The sequence below is a fragment of the Lissotriton helveticus genome, chromosome 4_1, assembly GCF_964261635.1.
Source record: "Lissotriton helveticus chromosome 4_1, aLisHel1.1, whole genome shotgun sequence".
NCBI lineage: Eukaryota > Metazoa > Chordata > Amphibia > Caudata > Salamandridae > Lissotriton > Lissotriton helveticus.
In genome coordinates, this window is record NC_136063.1 from 1,118,068,824 (window position 1) to 1,118,092,274 (window position 23,451).

The 23,451-nt window shown below is 43.0% G+C and overlaps 1 protein-coding gene across 5 annotated transcripts in view; it reads left to right on the plus strand.

Annotated features, from left to right (window-relative positions):
• Positions 1-23,451, plus strand: part of PTPN3 (protein tyrosine phosphatase non-receptor type 3) — a 1,880,479-nt gene that overhangs the window by 564,851 nt on the left and 1,292,177 nt on the right. For all 5 annotated transcript variants that reach the window (XM_078687727.1, XM_078687724.1, XM_078687726.1 and 2 more), the window contains 2 exons: positions 623-667; positions 4,626-4,678. In XM_078687727.1, coding sequence (XP_078543853.1) covers positions 623-667; positions 4,626-4,678 — 98 coding nt within the window. The remainder of the gene's footprint in view (positions 1-622; positions 668-4,625; positions 4,679-23,451) is intronic.

Sequence of the window (23,451 nt, forward strand, 5' to 3'; positions counted from 1 at the left end):
ACAGGAGACCAAATCCGGAACCATGATTTAAGCTTTATCACAAGCGATTGGTGTGTTAAGCCTCCAAAGATATCTGAACTGAGAAACTAGCAAGGTCTGTGGACCGGCCTGTGTGGTTGTATCTGATCAGGGCAAAAAGAGTTACCAGCACAGTTGATGATACATTTTATGCAAAGCCATGTTAAATGTAAAATGGCATCTGTTTCTTGGATTCCTTTATGCTTACTCGTAGAGTTCTGATGGCTGTCGGTACTATATATCATGGATTTTCACGGACTTATCTGCATGTTTTATAACATTTTAGATTTCTCTATGTATAGTGCTGTCGGGCCCGAGAATGATGGGCAATCATTTCTGTGGCTTTACAGGAGAGCCCAATAGCCTTCTTAGGGCCAACAACCCAAGAAGGGACAAACCTGTTTGTACTTTCCTATATGACTATTATATTGTGACAGCTGTTAACCCGTATATCTGCTATCTGTAACTTCGCTGTTCAAAGTGCTTTGAAACAACCTACAGGCTTGCTGCAGCACTTGATAAAAGCAAACTTTAAAATATTTTCTTTTACTCTATGTATTATGTTCTTCTGACAAAATAATGTTTTTACAATTATCTGTTGCAGACATTTATATTTTTTACAACTGAAGAGTGATATTCTCGAGGGAAGGTAAGGACAGTGAATTCTTCCATTCTGAGATACAAGTATAGTTTGCTGTGAAGATGGTGTCCTGTAAGGGTTATAAAGTATGATTGTCATTCAGAGATCTTTTCATAAATGTTCTCTTGCTGCCCAGGCTAATAATTTCCTCTGATGTTGTTTTCATTACCTTTGCTTTAGCAGACTTCTTGAATTAAAATGCCCTGTACTCACCGGGTTCATTCAGGCCATTGCCTGAATGTGCTTTTTGTCCATCTGCTCCTCTAAATATGTTATAAATAAATGTTGTGTTGTTTCTTTCTATTCTGATGTATCATTGTGTTGGCTTTAAATATTTTGTCAAGGTTGAAGGTAAATGCTGGGCACTATTAACTTCCACGTTCTATTTTTGCTGTGGCAAACAAATTAGCCAACAGTCAAAACAAATATGTAAACTATTTGTTTGCAACTGTCCTTCAGTAATTTATATAGATGTAAACATTTTTATGGAATCATAATAATCTCCATGATCATTCATGGAAAGCGATGTAAAACCTACGCTTGGTGCATACTTTTACTGTCACCGCTGACTCCTGCAGATTTTTCGAAGTGTGGGCAATCAGTGAAATTATGGGCAGCGAACATAGGTAATAGAACAAGTTCTTTTCTCCACCTTCAGCATTTAGTGTCTCTAAGTGCAGGTGCAAACTTTCACGTGAAGTTCTATCAGGAATGTTTGTGAATGGCCTAAAAATTAGGATTTTATGGATGTTCACCACCTTTTTAATGGACAGCCATATACCTCTCTCCTGGGAAAACCTTGTGCTCTTCTGATGGCTACTTGTAGCTGCAGATTGCTCTCCTTTAGAATATTTCCAGGTGGCAGACGGGATACAGAGATTTTTTGGGGGCAGTCCTCCCTGTGCATCAGTTGGTGGTAGCTTTGTAGTGGCTTCACACTGACCTGGAAGGGAGGTGCATATAAGCACCACTTCTGTGTGTGGATGGCAGTGCCTTCCTTTCTGTGCCCTTTGATGTGGATCCGGTGCTCAGCACCCAACTTTATCAGTTTTCCAGTGACCCCTAAATTTGTCACAGTGGGCCAAGGAAGATGTGTCTCCTGAAAACAACACGATTGAAACCATGCTAAGATTGAAGAAAGCAGATGCTGATCATAGACTCCCCACAATGTGCCTCGATTCCCGGCGCCCTCCACCCTTCTTGACCATTGCCCCAACCAGCCCGCCACACGCATTTCCACCGCACACGGATCTAGGAAAAGTTTCCCCACAGTTCACGGTTAGTTTCGGTCGGTATTTTGGACACCGACACACACTTCCCTTGTTCACCATGGCCGCTTTAATAAAGGTTCATATACAAACGCACGGGGTGGACATTCACACCTACCCCCGCCAGCACGCGACTCCAGGGACAAGACGCAGAAGGTCCCTACCATGGTACACTCAAATTCTGGACTCCTACACCTGAGGACATTTGAGTACAATTATGCTGAACGGGGTAACAGTTGCATGCTGCAAGTGACTTCCAATTGTAAATTCTATGTAACCCTTTAATATGTGACATAATTGGTAACTGTCTGATGTACTTCCCCCACCGGGGGCTTTGAAATGCAAAACCTTAATAAAAAGATCGAAACATAAAAAATAGACTCCCCACAATGTGTTCCTGTGATTCTTGGGTTCTGCTCACGACTCAGATGTGTGATACGTGCTCTGTCATGCACCCAAAGGCAATCCAGGAGTGGGATGTGAAGATTTTATATTGCCGAGCATTAGAGGTCGCCCTTGAAACTGAGGTTCTTCTCGAAATCTCGGTGCTGGTCTGGGTCACAAGGTCAGGCCCATTCAAAATCCTATTTCAACTCGAAGGCTAAAGTGCTGCGTATCTTAACCTGGGGTCTGCATACCCTTGAGTGTCTGCAGCACCCAACCAGGGGGTCCTCGACTGCTTATAAAATTAAGTAATATGAGCAGTTTAATAATGCATAGGCACATGAAAAAGCAAAATTGAAAAGTTAAAATGTTAACATTCTCTGTAAATGTGAAGTTATTTGAAATTGGAGAGTAAAAAGTAAGTTGGTATCCTGAGGTTCATTTGTGGGAGCAGAGACAGTGCCACAAAAATAATCTAGTATGGAAGATTTGTAACTTCACTTGTAGCACTGGTATTCACTGACATAAAGAGTGCATGCATTAGATGCACCAAAAAAACAAAATAATATTCTAGAGTTAAACACATCACTTCATATTTCAAAATATAACAAAATATTGAAAAGCTCCAACCTTCCCATTAATTTTGATTTTTACATTTAAAAACAAATTAAATTAAATATCCAATGATTTGTGCATCTGTTTGATGTATACTAGGCTCTGTATTTGTGGGCATTGCTTTAAAGTTCAAATTGCTTAGTCAGAGTCCCTGGCGTCAAGTAGTGATTCAGTGAGGGTCCACAGAAGTCAAAAAGTTAATAACCGCTGGTCCAGTGTCGTCTGACACTGAGCTGAACCTGCATTTGAACCTGGTGTGCCGTGAATTTCCCCCACCATACTTGGTTATATTTTGTCAGACCGTGCCTCAAGCTGCTGCTCTAGATTCTCGATCACATGGTGTTTTGGGACTTGCAGGACACTTATTTTCATATACCTATCATACAGGCAACAGTTCACATTGGGTTTGGAGCACTTCCAGTTTGTCATAGTGTCCTCTGGCATTACCTCCACCTCTCAGGTGTTTACTAAAGGGATGGTGCTGGTCGCAGTTTATATTTGGAGGTTTGGGATACATTTATTCCCATATCTTTACGACTGGCTGCTCAAGGCCGTCTCGTTGCGGTGAGTCACAGACCTCCTCAGGGCAACGGCTGGGCCTTTGATCTCCTTGGGGTTTTCCATCAGTGAGCAGAAGTCACACCTGAGACCTATGCTGATGATTCCCTTTGTAGGGTCTATCCTGGACACTAGCATTCAATGCCTTTAATCCACCATAGCATTTAGGATGTGATCTGGATATTTTGGGCTCAGTTCTGAGTCTTGAGGATGGATGGTTCTAAGGCTTCTTGACCTTCTACCTTGTGCAACCATGTCGTCCCGCACACCAAATGGCATGTGCATACCCTGCAGTGGAATCCAAGGTTTCAATGATCTCAACGGCTAGGTTGCCTCTCCAACTTTGTCTAGATCTCTCAAGAGACAGCTCAGGACTTCATGTGATGCCACACAAGTCCCAACCTGCATCATTTTAGGGTTGTGGGTCGGTGGAGAATACAGACTTCTGGCCTTCAGAGGAGCAGACGAAAACCATCTCCACCACAACCTTTTGAGCTTTGGATGATCCGCCTCACCCTGACAGCCTTCATACTGACCTTCAAGGAAAGGCTAGTGCATGTCCTAAAGGACAAAATGCAGGGCTCGATTAGGTTGAGGATCTAGTGCCTACGTCTCTAGAGGTGGCTGGCCACGCAGAATATCGTTAATAGCCCGTCAGCTAGTAGGGTCCCTAAATGCTAGAGGAGACAAGGTGAGCAGATCACCTTTTAATTATATAAGCAGCCACATATTTAATGCAAGCGTACATCATCTGAAAACAGTTACATTGTATTACAAATACATGAACCTGCATCTATTTAAACTTCAGTAAGAAAAACATTTCTCTTATGTAACTATGTGCTTGTCAATCTGCAGAGCCATTGGCCTGGCATGTTTTGATTAGCAGCAGTAAGTCAGATTCAATTCCTTATATTACGTAGTTATAAATAATTACTTCCTGGGAAACATAGTTTTCCTTCTGCGTAAAAATGTAGAATTGGCAGCATTAATTGTAATAATGGAAGTTATGAGTCCCTTAGGAGCCTATTGTTGTATCTTTACTTCTAATAATTGTGGATATATACATAAGTAATTCATTTATTATTGATGTTTTTGAAAACAAATATTGTGTACTGTTTTTTAATATATTTTTCCTCTCTTAGGTTATCTTGCCCTATTAATTCTGCTGTTGTCCTTGCATCATATGCTGTCCAGTGTAAGTACATTGGTAGAAGTGTAATGTTTGATAAACCCATATTAGCAAATATTATCACAGTCATTTCATATGTTTGGTAATTTTTTATGAATGTTTATATAGTATGAAATGCACATTTAAAAGCTGACAGAGTAATGGTAGATTTATCCAATTTCCTGCTTCTTTGGGAATCATAATCTTGTCTAAGAAAGCTCACCGTTCCAGATCAATGTTGTAGAAAGCCAAACTAGAAATCTCCTTCGTAGGCTAGGCTCAATTAAAAATCTTATTTTCTCAGTACTGTGCTGCAGAGGTATACTTTTGAAACCAACATGTGAAAAATCCTCGCATTTCAATTATTGTTTACTAATTGGTCATGAATAGTTTTGAATTGAAGTGCATTGAGTATTGTCTTCAAGCCAGTGGGCAGCGGGAGAGGAATGTCTTTCTCTGATTTACTAGATACATCTGTTGTGGCTTTTTCCTACTGTGAGTTAGGCAGCAATTCAACACCACTGTTGTCCCATAATACCTACTGTATGTACTTTTGCTTCTTTTTTAATATTTCCGGAGTAGTAATTTGTTAATGTCCAACTTCAAGAACAAGCTCTTCAGTACTCCATAATCTTACACCTATTTACTTATTGCACAATGTAATTTTGTTCTCCCCCAAGTCATGCTGTTGTAGGATCATTGGGGTAATAATTGCTTTCTGTGGCCTAGTTCTCTGCGCTATTTGGCTTTAAGAAGGGAGTAATAGTTTACCAATCTACTCGTTTTGGGATCTTATCTTCTCAGAGATTCTTAGGGCTCATTCTTACCACCTCAGTAGGCATGGCTGGGGTTATTCTAAAATGTTGGGTGTGATGGGCAGATGGGTATTAGACACTACTTCCTCATAAGTGCCTAGATAGGTTAGAAAACGTCTTTTGTCCTTATAATTATTGACCTCTTTTTCATTTCCATGCACTGGATGTCTCATGGCTTGTTGTAATACAGTATTGTCACTTTTTCTTTTGCTGTGCACAAAATGGAGACTCAATGTGCTCCTGGGTCATATGTTGTCTCCAAATGTCTGCCTAGAAGCTACTGGTTGGATCCAATGAGTAACCCAGAATCTTGTGGCTAAACCTTTTGTGTCCCCTGGTGAAGCACAGAGGCTGTGGGAATGTATAGGCTATCAGATTAGAGACACCTTTGTCAAGCTCCTCTAGCTTCAAATAGATTTGGCTAGAAGAAATGTAATGGGCTCTTATGCTCGCATTTCCTAATACATGTTTGTGAACCCATTACAATAGGAGGAGGTTGGGAAAGGTATGAGGTGGAGTGGGGTGGATGTCAGCGAGGTCATTAGATCCCAACTGCTTATTTCCTAGTGGGCGGTCAATCAATTAGGTGTTTGTTAAGTGCGACTACTCACCCATAAGGGTCTCAAGGGGGTGGGGGGTTGCAGGTTCCTGTCCATCAAGAGGGGGTCTGTCGAAGAGCCAGGTTTTGAGGTTTCTTGCGAAGATGGAGAGCGATGTTAACTGTCTGAGGTGGAGCGGAAGGTCGTTCCAGGCTCTGGCCACGCGGAAGGAGAAGGAGCGGCCTCCAGATCTGGTCTTTCTGGTGCAGGGGACCACGAAAGTCCCTGCTGCCTTATGCCTGTACCTTGCTCTTTTTCCCTGCTGATGCACTATTCAGTGGTACTGCTAAAGTAGATGTTTAATGGCAGCCATCAAAGCACAGCCCTTGTGCACTGAGACCCCATAAATCATAAAGATGTATATTTGGATTAAATTAAAACCACCAGTGGCTAATATACATAAGGACAGCACCAACCCACCCGGCAGACCAATAATCTCTGCTATTCAAAGTTTGACAGAAAATGTTTCAATATACATCGACTCATTTTTACAGGAACAAGTGAACATTCTGCCATCATATATACAGGATATGACTGATTTTTTTAGGCAAATACATGGACTTCAGTGGCAACAAGATTTCTTACTGATCTCCATGGATGTCAGCAACCTATACATGTCTATCCACCATCAAGACGGAATAAGAGCTTTGGAACACTTTCTGGGAAAGAGATCCATTGAATTCCACACCCGTAACAAAATGGTATTGGACCTGACTAAGTTATGCTTGTATAATAATTATTTCTTATATCAGCAACAGGTCTACCATCAAGTGAGAGGCGTAGCAATGGGTGCGAGATTTTCATCCAGCTACGCCTGCCTCCACATTGGGTGGTGGGAGGAAGTGGTAGTGAAGAAAGAATTTGCAGAGATATGGTCAAAAAATATAATTAAGTGGATTAGGTTCATAGACGATCTGTTTCTGATGTGGCAGGGTGACAATCAAAGTGCTGAGTAATTTATAAGATGCTCAAATAACAACAATGTCAACATCCAGCTTACTCATACCATCAGTGAGAGCACTATTTGCTTTTTAGATGTAGAAGTATACATTTCCAATAAAATTCTGGAAATTCGCCTACATCGAAAAGCCAACAGCTGGAAATACTATGTTGCACTCAAGCAGTTTTCACCCAAAGCACACAATTCTCAGCATCCCTTATGGGGAGATGCTGAGAATTCGCAGAATATGCAGTAATGAGGCTGATTTAATCAAGCACAGATGAGTGTAAAATCCGCTTCCTAGCGAGAGGGCATAAAGAGAAGGTGGTTGATGACGCTATGAGACAAACCAGTGCCAAGACACAGGAAGATTTACTCTTCAAGCCATCAGCTAGTAAGACCAAAAAAATGAAAAGTTCTGCCACAGAAAGCAGCCCTCGTTTAATACTTACATACAACAAACAGAAGGACAGCCTGAGAAAAATAGTCAAGGATGACTGGCATTTAGTGCAGATTGATCCAATTATAGGGGATTAAATGCCAGCTACTCCCCTGATAACATACAGGAAGGCACAAAGTACAGGAGACTATTTAGTTAGTAGCAGTCCAGAGGTCACCATAAGTACCAACTGGCTGGTTAATCGTAAAGGGTTTGTCCGCTGTGTAGCATGTAAGCATGTAAACATGGGGAAAGTAGAACGTCGTTTTTAACAGCTTTTAAAGATAAGCCCACTGTCATGAATACATTTTTAACTTGCAAACCAGAGTTCGTTGTGTATGTGCTGGAGTGCTCTTGTGGACTGCGATATGTAGGAAGCACAAAATTGCGGGTCCACAAGAGAATACTCCAGCACATGCGGGCCATCACAAATAAAGATATCACCTATCCGGTGGCCCGCAACCTTTGAGGAGGTCCTCTCCAGCAGTTTGGACCACTTAAAGTTTTACGCAATAGACAGGGTGCCATCCCCAAGAAGAGGAGGAAACAGGGAGGCAATGCTGAGGTGACTAGAAACAAAATATATTTTAGAACTGGACAGCAAGAGCCCTCATGGTCTTAATACGACTGAGGATCTACATACGTGGCTTTAAATATAAACATATTTAATATAAAATTGGCAGTTGTTGGTAATTGGAAATCTATACAGGTACATGAATGAAATTTATAGGAACTCGCCTGCTGATCATTATGATTTTAATCAGCTGAACCTCACAAAATCCCCCCCGATTAGTTTTTCCTTTTTTACGTGAAGTTTGAAAACATGTGCTCATGTGAACAATACACTCTTAGACAAGTTGACAATAATCACAATTTTAAGTGTGGAGATAATTGCACTAGCACTTTTTTCTTACATCTTGCACAGATATGATATTCATCTTACAAATGAAATTGTTTACATAAAATAGGAAATGTTTACATACAATAGCGTAATTTGCTCAGATATAATGAAATCATTATTCATAGATACATTGGGAGTATGTCATTGTTTTAAAATATGTATTTATACTATTTTAACAACTAATTGTTTATTTTATAGAAGGTTGATGACGGTTTGCTGTGCTTGACATTATTTTTATGCATTATGCTCGTATGCAAATAAGCTCTATGTGGTGATAAAGCATAGAGCTTGAAGTGTTACTAAGTGGCAGACAATATAAACAAGCATTTGCAATGCAATAGGTCTCGCATTAGGAAAGTTTGAGCTATTGGTCTTGTAAAGGACACATTTTATATTTATGTGTTGGTTTTGAAAATAGCGAAATTAATAGCTTTGTCATTTACAATGCCAATACTTTTAACTTTTGCAAATATGACACTTATAGCATTTGTAATGCAACATGTTTTGTATTTACGTGACTTAGATGTATTGACATTACAAATAACAATGCCTTTTAATTTTTTTAAATAATTAATACTTAAATAAAAGTTATTGTAATTTATAATGGCAATAGCTTAAACTTTTGTAAATACCTTTTGTGAAGATTATGTTCAGTGTATTTTATTGTGACGAAAATCCAAGAACAGAAGTGAAATATTAACGTCTTTTTGTGACATTTGTAATACAGCTTGAAACATTGAGAGAACATATTTGAACCAGTTGTTGTTGAATGGTTGCACTGATTGATGCTGTGGTGGCGCGGAGAGATGTTGTGTAGGCGACGAGTGATGATGTGGCGTTTAGTGATGCTGTGGTAGCGCATAGTGATGTTGTAGTGCCCCTGAGTGAAGCTGTGGTGCCCCTGAGTGATGCTGTGGTGGTGCGATAGATAGAGGGCGATAGATAGATAGATAAATAGAGTGAGTGCGATAGATAGATACTAAAAGGTACCCGGCAGAGAAGTACCGACGGAGAGAGCGGTGCTTCTCTCGTTCCCTGAGCCGTTGCCAGGCGAGGAGAGGCCTTGAACTCCAATGACTGGGTGACATCACAAGGACGACCACAACGGGTCTAAACTACACCTATATAATCAGATGATCTTTTTCCTTGTTGTAGTATGTTACACATACAGTCACTATTTTAATCCCCTTTTTGTTTCACTATCCAATTTCAGTAGCACTATATATTTAGGTCCTGATGAAGGCAATGGACACAATGGTCCAACCTTGCCGAAACATGTCGACCACTTTATCGATCTAGGTAGTTATTTGTTAAAATTACTTTTGCTGCTCTTTTAACATTGGTGGAGCGAGCAATACACAGACTAAAATTTCATATTTGCTCCCTCACCCAATTTTATCTTTATCCTCACCATTATTCACTATTTTTTCACATGCACTGCAATCCAGTCACACATGTATCTATGTAATAGTACTACCTATACTGAGACCATTCTGGTTACTACCTGGTTTGGAGGTCATAACATCTAACCTTCCATATCTACCGGTAGTGTTCCAAGCAATTGGTCTACAAGGTATCCCAAATGATGAAGGGCGGTTCCGTGTGGCGACTGATGGGTATCCCTTGTTAATTACATCGAGATTGGGGTACCTTTTAGTAACTTTCACTTTGTATTTAGTTTAATGTAGGATGATATAGACAGAACAGGTGTAATGTGTCACACATAGACTCTCATCTTTAGACCCATCGATACTTTTGTGTTTTGTATTACAGTTAAGGGAACGTGTCTTTGCATGGTCTTTAAAACTCCCTTCGGCCCCCTCCAACCTTCTTTGTTTATATCGATAGATAGATAGACAGAGTGAGGGTGATAGATAGATAGACAGAGTGAGGGCGATAGATAGATAGACAGAGTGACGGCGATAGATAGATAGACAGAGTGACGGCGATAGATAGATAGACAGAGTGAGGGCGATAGATAGATAGACAGAGTGAGGGCGATAGAGTGAGGGCGATAGAGTGAGGGCGATAGAGTGAGGGCGATAGAGTGAGGGCGATAGAGTGAGGGCGATAGAGTGAGGGCGATAGAGAGAGGGCGATAGAGTGAGGGCGATAGAGTGAGGGCGATAGAGTGAGGGCGATAGAGTGAGGGCGATAGAGTGAGGGCGATAGAGTGAGGGCGATAGAGTGAGGGCGATAGAGTGAGGGCGATAGAGTGAGGGCGATAGAGTGAGGGCGATAGAGTGAGGGCGATAGAGTGAGGGCGATAGAGTGAGGGCGATAGAGTGAGGCAGATAGATAGAGTGAGGCAGATAGATAGAGTGAGGCAGATAGATAGAGTGAGGCAGATAGATAGAGTGAGGCAGATAGATAGAGTGAGGCAGATAGATAGAGTGAGGCAGATAGATAGAGTGAGGCAGATAGATAGAGTGAGGCAGATAGATAGAGTGAGGCAGATAGATAGAGTGAGGCAGATAGATAGAGTGAGGCAGATAGATAGAGTGAGGCAGATAGATAGAGTGAGGCAGATAGATAGAGTGAGGCAGATAGATAGATTGATAGATTGATAGATAGATAGATAGATAGATTGATAGATTGATAGATTGATAGATTGATAGATTGATAGATTGATAGATTGATAGATTGATAGATTGATAGATAGATAGATAGATAGAGAGTGAGGGCGATAGAGTGAGGGCGATAGAGTGAGGCAGATAGATAGAGTGAGGCAGATAGATAGATTGATAGATAGATAGATTGATAGATAGATAGATTGATAGATAGATAGATTGATAGATAGATAGAGAGTGAGTGAGGGCGATAGAGAGATAGAGTAAGGGCAATGGATAGATAGAGTGAGGGGAATAGATAGAGTGAGGGCGACAGATAGATAGAGTGAGGGTGATAGATAGAGTAAGGGCGATAGATAGAGTAAGGGCGATAGATAGAGTAAGGGCGATAGATAGAGTAAGGGCGATAGATAGAGTGAGGGCGATAGAGTGAGGGCGATAGATAGAGTGAGGGCGATAGATAGAGTGAGGGCGATAGATAGAGTGAGGGCGATAGATAGAGTGAGGGCGATAGAGTGAGGGCGATAGATAGAGTGAGGGCGATAGATGTGTGTGGTTGTGTGTGTGTGGTTGTGTATGTGTGTGGTTGTGTGTGTGTGTGTGGTTGTGTGTGAGTGGTTGTATGTGTGAGTGGTTGTATGTGTGTATGGTTGTGGTTGTGTGTGTGTGTGGGGTTGTGTGTAGGGTTGTGTGTGGGGTTGTGTGTAGGGTTGTGTGTGTGGTTGGGTGTGTGGGGTTGTGTGTGGGGTTGTGTGTGGGATTGTGTGTGTGTGGTTGTATTTGTGGTTGTGTGTGTGTGCGGTTGGGTGTGGTTGTGTGTGTGGTTGTGTGTGTGCTTGTGTGTGAGATCGTGTGTATGATGTGGTTGTGTGTGTTTGTGTGGTTGTGTGTGGTTGTGTGTGTGTGTGTGTGTGTGTGTGTATAGTTGTGTATGTGTGGTTGTGTGTGTGGTTGTGGTTGGGTGTGTGGTTGTGTGTGTGGTTGTGTGTGAGATTGTGTGTGTGGTGTGATTGTGTGTGTTTGTGTGGTTGGGTGTGTGGTTGTATGTGTGTGTGTGCGTGGTTGTGTGTGTGTGAGTGGTTAGAGAAGGATATATGTGGAAGAGAGCAGCAGATCAGCACAGCAGAAGAGAACAGGGAGTTAAAGAAGGAGGTGGGGTGGATGAGAGCAGCAGATCAGCACAGGAGAAGAGACCATGGAGTTAAAGAAGGAGGCGGGTGGAAGAGAGCAGCAGATCAGCACAGCAAAAGAGAACAGAGAGTTAAAGAAGGAAGTGGGTGGAAGAGAACAACATATTAGCACAGGAGAAGAGACCAGGGAGTTAAAGAAGGAGGCAGGGTGAAAGAGAACAGCAGATCAGCACCGGAGAAGAGAAGGGAACGGAGTTCAAGAATGAGTTGGGGTGGACGAGAGCAGCAGATCAGCTCGGGAGAAGAGAAGAGAACAGGGAGTTGGAGAAGGAGGTGGGTGGAAGAGAGCTGCATAACAAAACACAGCAGAAGAGAACTTGGAGTTAAAGAAGGAGGCAGGTGGAAGAGAGCAGCAGATCAGCAGAGGAGAAGAGAACAGTGAGTTAAAGAAGGAGGTGGGGTGGAAGAGAGCAGCAGATCAGCACAGTAGAAGAGAACAGGGAGTTAGAGAAAGAGGCGGGTGGAAGAGAACAGCATATTAGCACAGGAGAAGAAAACAGGGAGTTAAAGAAGGAAGTGGGTGGAAGAGAACAACATATTAACACAAGAGAAGAGAACAGGGAGTTAAAGAAGGAGGCAGGGTGAAAGAGAACAGCAGATTAGCACCGGAGAAGAGAAGCGAACGGAGTTCAAGAATGAGTTGGGGTGGACGAGAGCAGCAGATCAGCACAGGAGAAGATAACATAGAGTTAAAGAAGGAGGCGGGTGGAAGAGAACAGCAGTTCAGCACAGGAGAAGAGAAGAGACCAGGGAGTTAAAGAAGGAGGTGGGGTGGATGAGAGCAGCAGATCATCACAGGAGAAGAGACCAGGGAGTTAAAGAAGGAGGCGGCGTGGAAGAGAGCAGCAGATTAGCACAGCAAAAGAGAACAGGAAGTTAAAGAAGGAGGCGGGTTGAAGAGAGCAGCAGATCAGCTCTGGAGAAGAGAATTGAACAGGGAGTTAGAGAAGGGGGTGGGTGGAAGAGAGCAGCATAACAGCACAGCAGAAGAGAACATGGAGTTAAAGAAGGTGGCGGGTGGAAGAGAGCAGCAGATCAGCATAGGAGAAGAGAACAGGGAGTTAAAGAAGGAGGTGGGGTGGAAGAGAGCAGCAGATCAGCACAGGAGAAGAGAACAGGGAGTTAAAGAAGGAGACGGGTGGAAACGAACAGCAGATCGGCACAGGAGAAGAGAAGAGAACAGGGAGCTAGAGAAGGAGGCAGTGGAAGAGAGCAGTAGATCAGTATGGGTGAAGAGAAGTGAACAGGTAATTAGTGAAGGCGGTAGAGTGAGTGAGGGCGGTAGAGTGAGTGAGGGCGGTAGAGTGGTAGAGTGAGGAGGAGGGCAATAGATAGTGAGGGTGGAGTTGGAGGGTGGAGTTGGAAGTTGGAGGGTGGAGTTGGAGGGTCAAGTTGGAGGGTGGAGTTGGGTTTGGAGGGTGGAGTAGGGGTTGGAGGGTGGAGTAGGGGTTGGAGGGTGGAGTTGGAGGGTTGAGTTGGAGTTGGAGGGTTGAGTTGGAGTTGGAGGGTTGAGTTGGAGTTGGAGGGTTGAGTTGGAGGGTTGAGTTGGAGTTGGAGGATTGAGTTGGAGTTGGAGGGTTGAGTTGGAGTTGGAGGGTTGAGTTGGAGTTGGAGGGTTGAGTTGGAGTTGGAGGGTGGAATTGGAGGGTGGAGTTGGAGGGTGGAGTTGGAGGGTGGAGTTGGAGGGTGGAGTTGGAGGGTGGAGTTGGAGGGTGGAGGCGGAGTTGGAGGGTGTAGGCGGAGTTGGAGGGTGTAGGCGGAGTTGGAGGTTGGAGGTTGTAGTTGGAGGGTGGAGCTGGAGGGTGGGCAGCGTGTGAAATCAGACTGGGGTTGAAAGTGTGAAAGAAAGGTTAATTGATGGAAACATCCGAAAGGAAAACATTTTCACAGATAACATTAAAAACAGGGAGAAGTGTGCTTGTTAATTGCTAGCAGCGTGAAAGCACTATACTTATTAATTTCCATTAGTGTGAAAGAAATGTACATAAGTTTTGCCATGGCTTGAAAGAAAACTGCTTAGGTATTGCGATCTCATCAATGATGCCAGTACGAAAAATATGCACAAATATTGCTACATGTGCGGAGATGTGCTTTGCCATTGCCACAATTAGTAATTTGCAAGCTTATTGCCACGAGATGACAGTAACTGCATGGTAGTTGTAGTGTGAATGGAAGAATTGTGCTCTGACATCACCGCATGGGCATTGCCGTAAAGCCACTAGAGTGAAACATGCATGGGAGATGCTAGCCCCCCATTATCAAGACCTCAGTACGATAAATATGCACAAATATTGCTACATGTGTGGAGATGTGCTTTGCCATTGCCACAATTAGTAATTTGCAAGCTCATTGCCACGACGGCCGTGAGGGATGTTAATTAGGGGGTAGGAGAAGTAAGTGAGGCCGAGCCCGCTGGGGAAAGCAACAGATGGGTTTGGTGTGGACGCGCTTCGCGCGCTGGATGGAAAGCGCGTGCAGCAGGGGGCGGAGCGGATCCCTTTGAAGTGACGGTTAGAGTTGCATCAGGAAAGCTAAACCAGCAGGCGGATGCGCGTTCACGATCACATGCACTTGTGGAAATCCGCCAGCTTGTTTAGCTTTCCTGATGGAACCCTATAATTCTCGCTATTCATTTCTTGCGGAATGGAATAGCGAGACCTAAAAATTAGTACCAAAACAAACAATATTTCTATTTATATAATGTGTTGCATTTATGCAAATATATATAAAATGTAAACATAATATTTCATTGGAAATGTAGGTGAATATTGTTTGAGGCGGATGTAGAAAACACATGGGCAGTCGCTTTTCTAGTTTCACTAAGAGAGAAAGAGTGAAAAAAATGCACTTGTCACTTTAAAAATGGGGAGAAATGACGTGGTGGGTCATGTGATCAAGAACCCTTGGTGGGACGAAATGCGTCATGGCGGCCATGCACTGAAAAAATTAAATTAAGAATTGCACTGAGAAATTGCAGTTCGTGCTTTTTTAGGTTCCGGCGATTGGACCTTAGAGAGAAAGGAATACGGAAGATATATATATATATATATATATATATATATATATATATCCACAAAGAACAGCGCTTCTTCCGGAGTGCTGGAACCCAAGGAAGTTGGCGCAAATGCCGGCGAAGCAATCCGGTTAATTCAACACATCCAAAGGAACAAAGAAGTTCATCTTGCGCTCTCAGACAAAAAGGCAAAGGGATCCAAGATATAAAGTTTGCAGTTTATTACACAACGCGTTTCAGCTAAGGAGCCTTGTTCACGATGAACTTCTTTGTTCCTTTGGATATATATATATATATATATATATATATATATATCAATCTATATATATATTACCTACTGGCGGTCGCCAGTAGGTATATATAGTTAGGATTTTTTCTCTATGGGATTTTTGAAAATTCTATGTCTAATAACTTTGGCGTTTGTGGACGGAATTGGCTGAAATTTTCAGGAAAATGGAACATTTTGTTTCTGAGCAGCAACTGAAAATTTGGGGGGGGTTTGTCAAGGGGGGGCTGAGAAAAAAGGGGGGTCCCAAAACGTGTTTTTCCCATGTTAATTTCCATAGGGCGGTTGGCCTCACTTTTAGCCCGAACGGCTGAATGGATTTCCACGAAACTTGGCAAAATTGTAGATATTGTTTGCCCGATGTGCCTTTGCTAGGTCTCAAGATATGTGCTCCTGTGAATTTTGAGTAAATTAGGTTTAAAAAAAGATATATATCTAGAGCCGCGCCCCGGTGCGCGTACCGGGGAGCGCTCCGGACGCGCCACGCGACTTGCGCACGGCAAGCTGATTGGTTCTCGGGTGTCTGTAAACATTCGAAACAGTCCGCAGCAGCCGCCATCTTGTGTCTCGGTAGGATTGAGACACAAGAGGTGGCAAAAATCAAAGGGGGAAATGAGCAAAAGGGGGCAGGGTACATCCCCCTGACCCCCTAGGTTTGATGTGGGAGCCATAAAAGGGTCCCGCGGGTAAAAAAAAAAATTTTTTTTAATTTCGATTTTCGCGGGGGGAGCGCCAGGTACGCGCACCGGGGAGCGTACGGGGGAGCGTACCATGGAGATAAAAAATGACTCTTTTTAAAAAAAAAAAATAGCATTTTTTTATAAATTGGAGGTAGTTCTGAAAAGAACTTTTTTTTTGTTTTTGTTGTTTATTTTTTTAGACTTTTTAAAACGATTTTATATTTTTTTGGGATTTTTGTCAGGGGAAAAACAAAAACAGGGATTCCAAAACTGCTCAACAGGAGCAAAAAAATGTGAAAATTTAGGGACTGGCAGGGCAGCGGTGTTGCTGTTTCTTTATGGCAATGAGTTCAACACTCTGCTCCCCATAGCAGAGCAGTTCGTCACACTCCGTGCACAGAAATTTGATGCCTGCAAACACCGGCTGAATGTTAGGGACCATTCTTCCACGGGGTGGTCCCGAAGGTGTTGCTCCACCAGTGGAGGTGCTGCCGCCATCTGTGGGTAAATTCCGTGCCAGCTCTCTGACACTCTCCCTGGCAAAGTTGTTAGGGTGTCTTCTTTTCACATGCCTGATTAAATTAGCATTTCCAAAACTATATTTTTTCAGAGGATTGCCTCTGGATAAAGTACTACCACATATTTTGCAGGTTACTTTTGGAGCGTTGACTTTTTTTTGTCCTTCAGGGATGTCATAGAATTTCCAGATTAAATGGTCTTTTTTCTTCTGCTGAGGAGGGTCCTCATCTAAAAATCCGTCGGAATCACTGCTGGATGACTCTCTTGCAGCCATGGCTGTAGATCAGAAAAGTAGGAGATGAACACAGTACACAGAACAGCTCTTGCTCTCTCCAAGTACAAAGCAATAGTGAGAGAAATGGGTGGGTTTCACACAATTTGAAAAAAAAAAAGTTATGAACCAATGAAAAGTGTTATTTTAAAGTCACATGGTTTGACGCGCTTACGCTACGCGCCCCGGGGCGCGTCCCGGGGCGTGTTTCGTAAGCGCATCAGGGCGTTTACGTTGCGCGATCGTATGCGCTTCCGGGTGCGCTTACGCGGTGCGTCATAAGACGCATCTCGCGGCTACGCGATACGTGTCTTATGACGCAAGGCGTGGCGGCTACGCAATACGTCACGATGTTGTTTTCGTTCACGGCAATAGCGCTATCGGGACGCTCATCAGTACGCGCCCCGGGGCGCGCCGCAAGATTGCGCTTACCTGTGCGTTCACTGGTCCGCCCCCCGGGAGCGCATCGAAAAGAATAAAAAAAAAAAAATGACATAATTATACAATATAAAATTCGATTTAAAATTTATTATTTTTAAAAACTATAAAAATTTGCTATTAAAAAACCTATGAAATTCACTGAAAAAACCATAGGTTATAGACCATATATAGTTAGGAATTAGCATTTACAAAACCTTGAAAATTCACTGAAAAAACCATAGGTTATAGACCATATATAGTTAGGAATTAGCATTTACAAAACCTTATTTTACTCACACAAAACCATTGAAATTCCATATATAGTTAGTTGCACTAACTATATATCGCGCACCCGCAATCCACTGCTGATGATGTCACATATTACATCATTCATGACATGGTCAGTGACATCACTGATGACATCACTGATGACATCTCAAATGACATCACTGATGACATCACTGATGACATCTCATTTGACATTACTGATCACATCACTGATAACATCATTCATGTGATGATACGATGAACCTCTTCAGACTCTAATATAACCTTAGATACACTCAGTGTAAACAGACACTCACAGACTGTCACTCATCCATGGAGTTACTCACACACCTAGTCAGTCATGCAAAGAATCAATCACACCTCCATTTCATCAACTATATAGTTATACACACCTTACTTATTGAAACATATAATAACACATATTTACTCTGTTATACAATCCCTGATACAAGTTCACAATGATCCATACAGCCACTCACACATTCACTGGCTCTTATGCACAGTTATTTATATATGTCAACTCTCACATGTACTGTGTTTTACATATGTACTTACTTTGACATGTAGCACTGAGATATCCATTCACTCACCAATACACTCATGCACACAGTCAACCGCCCATACAGCTGTTTCCACATGCACTTTTGAACCCATACATCTAGTATGCTCACACATCTATGCACAGAGTCATACACCTCCCAGACACCCACACACACACTCAGTCTCCCATACAAATACTTGGGCAACCAATCAATAACCCATATAGTTAGTCATATAGCTAATGATCAACACATGCATCAGATTACAGAACAACAGACACAATGATGCACAATTTAAAACAGTTTAGTCACTAACCCATGCACTCAGTGAGACACATTTAATCACTCACTTATACAGTCAGTCATGCACCTACTAAATCCTTCATCCAGACACTTATACATCCACTCATTCTTCAATATGTAAGACATATTTTAACTTTACAGAAACATACAGTCACTGGATGTTGTCATCAGTGATGTCATCAGTGATGTCATCAGTGATGTCACTGACCATGTCCTGAATGATGTAATATGTGACATCATCAGCAGTGGATTGCGGGTGCGCGATATATAGTTAGTGCAACTAACTATATATGGAATTTCAATGGTTTTGTGTGAGTAAAATAAGGTTTTGTAAATGCTAATTCCTAACTATATATGGTCTATAACCTATGGTTTTTTCAGTGAATTTTCAAGGTTTTGTAAATGCTAATTCCTAACTATATATGGTCTATAACCTATGGTTTTTTCAGTGAATATATATATATATATATACATATATATATATATATATATATATATATATATATGAGTAAGTGTCACAATTAAAACTATCATTAACAGAAATCTTTATTTATTGGCGACAGTGAGTGGGTGCGGGAGATTGCACAGCCAGGGTTGCAGTCGACGGGGACCGAATACTGTTGTGTACTAGAAAGATTTATGTGCACTTATCTGACTTTGAATTCATCGCGACAAGAGAGGTTTAGTTTGATCTATTGATTGCTCAAACTAAAACTACCCTGCAGACTTGCTCCGCTCTCCCCCGCCGCCGCTCCAGCACCGCGGCCGCCGAGAGGGGGGAGCGTCGAGACTACATCACCCAGCGTCCCCTGCTCTCACACGGGGACACCGGCAGCAGCGTAACACTCCCGCGCCCGGAGGCGCATAAGAGCGAGCCTCTCCTCCCGCCTCGCGGGACGCGCGCGGGCGGCGCCGGGCGGAGCCCGGGCAGAGGGCGGGCCGTCTAAGGCCGTCCAAGGACGACCAGGGACGGGACGGGCCATATCACTTTCATCATGAGTAAGCGGAAAATTGCTACAGCGGCGGCAGGCGAGGGTAAGGCGAAGGTACCTAAATACACCACCAGCATCATTACTTATTTAACATCTAAGGTGGGAGAATTGTCTACGCAGATCGCTGAGTCCGAGCGTGAGCAGGGGCTTGTTCCCAGGCCTGGGGCTGCCAATTCTTCTAATGTATCAGCCTCTACATTAAACTGTATCCCGTTGGAGCCACGGGTCATTATTGAGTCATGTAGACCTACTTTGCCTCAATCTGCCACAGTTCTTCCGTTCCCGGCTTTGCCCGAAATTGTGATACCAACATTTCCATCGAGCACGGGGGGTGTCGAACGGTCGCCAGTTGGTCAGTCTGGTCTTCAACAGCCAACTTATGTAACTGAGGATTGTATCGCAGCCCTCCTAGAAAAACTGTTCACAGATAGACTGGAATCTGCCTTGGTCCAGATTGCCTCTGACATTAACGAGACTTTGAAGGACTGTGTTAAGAATCTTATGGCTAAATGTGATCGTATTAACGATGCTCTCATTTCCCGGGCCCCACCATCTCTCCCAGTAGCTGTGCAGGTGTCTGCCCCTAAGGGTGAAGGTCAACCCATAACTAGGTTGGCTAGTCCCCCTATAGTTAATATTGATAATCCTGTTCACAAAAAAGGGATAGTGGATAAGGGAATATACATTCCCTCAATGGAGGTTGCCCGCCAAGTAATTTCCCCCGCAAACCAAAGAAGCCACCAGGAGGCTGTGGCAAAAAGGGTACCCCCAGTAAATTTACCGCCAGAGGCAACACCCTTTGTCGCAATCCTTGTAAACGTGCCAAAACTCAAAGAGGGGGAGGTGGAACAACATGATACCCTTCTTAGGCATGTAAAAAAATGGTGTAATGCTAATTGCACAGGTGAAAGCAATATTGCTGACAATATTCTGTCAAGCAGAAGGGTTAACTGGGTGGGCACAAGTAAGAAAAAGGCATTGGGAGACTGTGTCATTGTTAATTTCAAATCCAGAAACGTCGCTTGTCGACTCTTTTGGGATGACTCCCATTTGGACCCTGTAAGCAAAGGTGTCCGGGCTATGCCTCTTGGCTTTTTTTATCCTCGAGCTCATAGTTTGAGAGGCGTAGAAAATAATACGACATACCCTTTTGAAAAATCCTGGGCGGAGGACAAATTTATTTCATCAGCGGTAACTAATGATTGGGTTACTAAGCCTACTAAGGGGATTGGGTTACCTAATGCTGAGAGGAGCTTCCCCACAAACGATTTATTGTTATCAAATAGGTTTGCGGCCCTCACTGATAGCATGGATACTGTATGACTAGTGCCCGCACATGAAAACCTGACTGCCCCATGTTTAGGTTCTGCAGTGGCCAACATATCAGAGGACATGGCCACAATTGTTACAGATGCCCCACTATCAGTGGGCGAAGGGCATATCAGGTTATTATCTTGGAATATTGCGGGCCTACGGGCAAAGCAGGATGATCCTATCTGGATACAACAATTGAAGGAATATGACATAGTTGCCATGCAAGAAACTTGGTCGCAAGGAAAGGGGTTCTGGCTAGATGGTTATAGATCTTTTTTTGTTGATGCCCAGAGCTCCGTGGCGGGAAGGGACAGAGGGGGCCTGTTATTGCTTGTCTCAATTAAATTGGCAGGGAAGGTTAGAGAAATACCCAGTTCATCTCCTTCCTTCCAGTTGGTGGAAATCTGTCTGTTAGACAAGAACAAGATTTTGTTCATAAATTGTTATAACGCAACCCAAGGGGGGGCCCCCAATGCTGTCTTAGATGGCCTATCGGCCTTTTTAACGAATTATATGTCAAATCAAACCACTTTTGTTCAGTTAATTATGATGGGTGATTTTAATGTACACTTATGTAAGTTTCATTGCCACATTGTAGATGATACCGGCCCAGATCACACGTCATTGCCTCATTTTGAACATAGCCCTAAGGGCATGGCAATGGAAACTCTGTTATCATCCAACGATTTATATGAGCCAGGGTTCGAAGACCATACAACTCGAGTTCCCACGTATAACGCGAGGGGTAGCGAAACAATCATTGATTATTTTTTTATGTCCCCGGGGCTCTTACGCTATGTTTTGTTTTATAATGCTGTTGTAAGTGGGTTCAGTGACCATAATCCGGTGCTGTTGGTTTTGGATACTCTTTCTGGTTTACGTAAAGGGGAACAAATGTCTAGCTCTGCTAGGGATGTAAGGAGTAGTGACCAGGGAAGGCGCCTGAAATGGTGCAAGGTATGTCCGAAGGACTTTCATGGCCAAATTGAACAACATATGGCAGTAGAAATCGAGAAATGTCGGGATGGAGTGAGTAGGGGGGGGATGTTGTTGGTGCCTTTGAAGCTATCTGTACAAGAATAGATAAAGAGCTTACAGAAAGACCTAGGAGGGGCCCAGCCCCAGTGTTTAGGTGGTTCGACCACTCCTGTTCAAAGGCTCACTCGGCTCTGCTGAGGGCACTTAAACAATTTCCCAGAAATAGGCCTCTGGTGGCACAGCTGAGAAGAGAATATGCTTTGGCGGTTAAATCACGGAAAAAAGCCATTAAAGATGAAGCCTGGGATTCTTTAATGGATTCCACAACTCTCAATCAAAGCTCCAAATTCTGGGCCATAATTAATAATCCCTTGTTTGCTAACACCAATAACTCGGACCTTGATATAAATATCCCGGAAGCAGTCTGGATAAACCACTTCTCCCATATATATGGCTCAGATGTTATAGTGGAGGTTTTTGCAATACCTTACTCCTTATCCTACCCCACCAAGCTAACCTTTAGTAAAGCAGAAGTAGAGTTGGCAATTTTGGGCTCTGCTGCCAACAAGGCTCCGGGACCGGATGGGGTTCCACTGGACCTCTACAAAAGCAAACCTGAGCTATGGGCGGAGATCCTGGCTAATGTTTTCAATTGTGTACATGAGGGGGGCTTCCCAAAAACTTGGGCATGTGCAACTATAGTACCCATTTTTAAAAAGGGCCAAAGAAGTGACCCCAAGTGTTTTCGACCAATTTCTTTACTGGATTCTTCAATGAAGATATTGGGCAAGGTCCTCTTAGCGAGAATTAATACCTGGTCCCTAGAAAATGACATCCTTGCAGAAACCCAGTATGGGTTTCGGACAGGCAGAGGGACAGAGGATCAATGCCTCAATCTTCATCTGATAATCTCGAAATACACTATTGCTAAGAAGGGATCAATTTTTGTCGCGTTTATGGACCTGTCCACAGCCTTTGATTTAGTCAATAGAGCCCGGCTGTGGACCATGTTATTAAAACTGGGTCTGGATCCACCCCTTGTATATTTTTTGGCTGAATTACATAAGGATTTAAAAGCCTCTATTAGGATGGACCAAAAGGGGAATTGTACAGCCTGGTTCAAATCAAGCAGGGGGGTGCGGCAGGGCTGCATTCTTGCTCCCATGCTGTTCACCCTTTACATAAATTCACTTGAGGAAACCCTTTTAAATGCCACCTTGGACATTCCGCGTGCAGGGGAGACTAGAATTCCCGTTCTACTGTACGCGGACGACGCAGCCTTGATAGCGCGCACGCCCATTGGCTTACAAAGACTTTTAAATGGTTTTAATGATTTTATGTCTTCACTGGACTTAGTGATAAATAATTCTAAATCGCACGTCATGACTTTTGGGACTGTTAAAAATAACTCTAAACAGTTCTATTGTAATGGCGACGTGATCACTAACGTCAAATCTTTTACTTATTTGGGTGTGATTTTTGACTCCAGAGGAAGCGGGGTTCCCCAAATCACAGCTAAAACTAAAGCAGTTAGGAGTTCGGCTAACGCCATTTTAAGCTTTTCCAGGAGACTGGGCGGAAAACCAACTGGTGCTTTATTAAACATCTACAGGGCGAAATCTGTGGCAATAGCCAGGTATGGTTCAGGTCTGTGGGGGTATGTGAATGGTGAGTTGATCCAGAGGGAAGAAAATAAGTTCCTTCGATCAATTTTAGGGTTACCACAGTCCACAGCAACGTTTT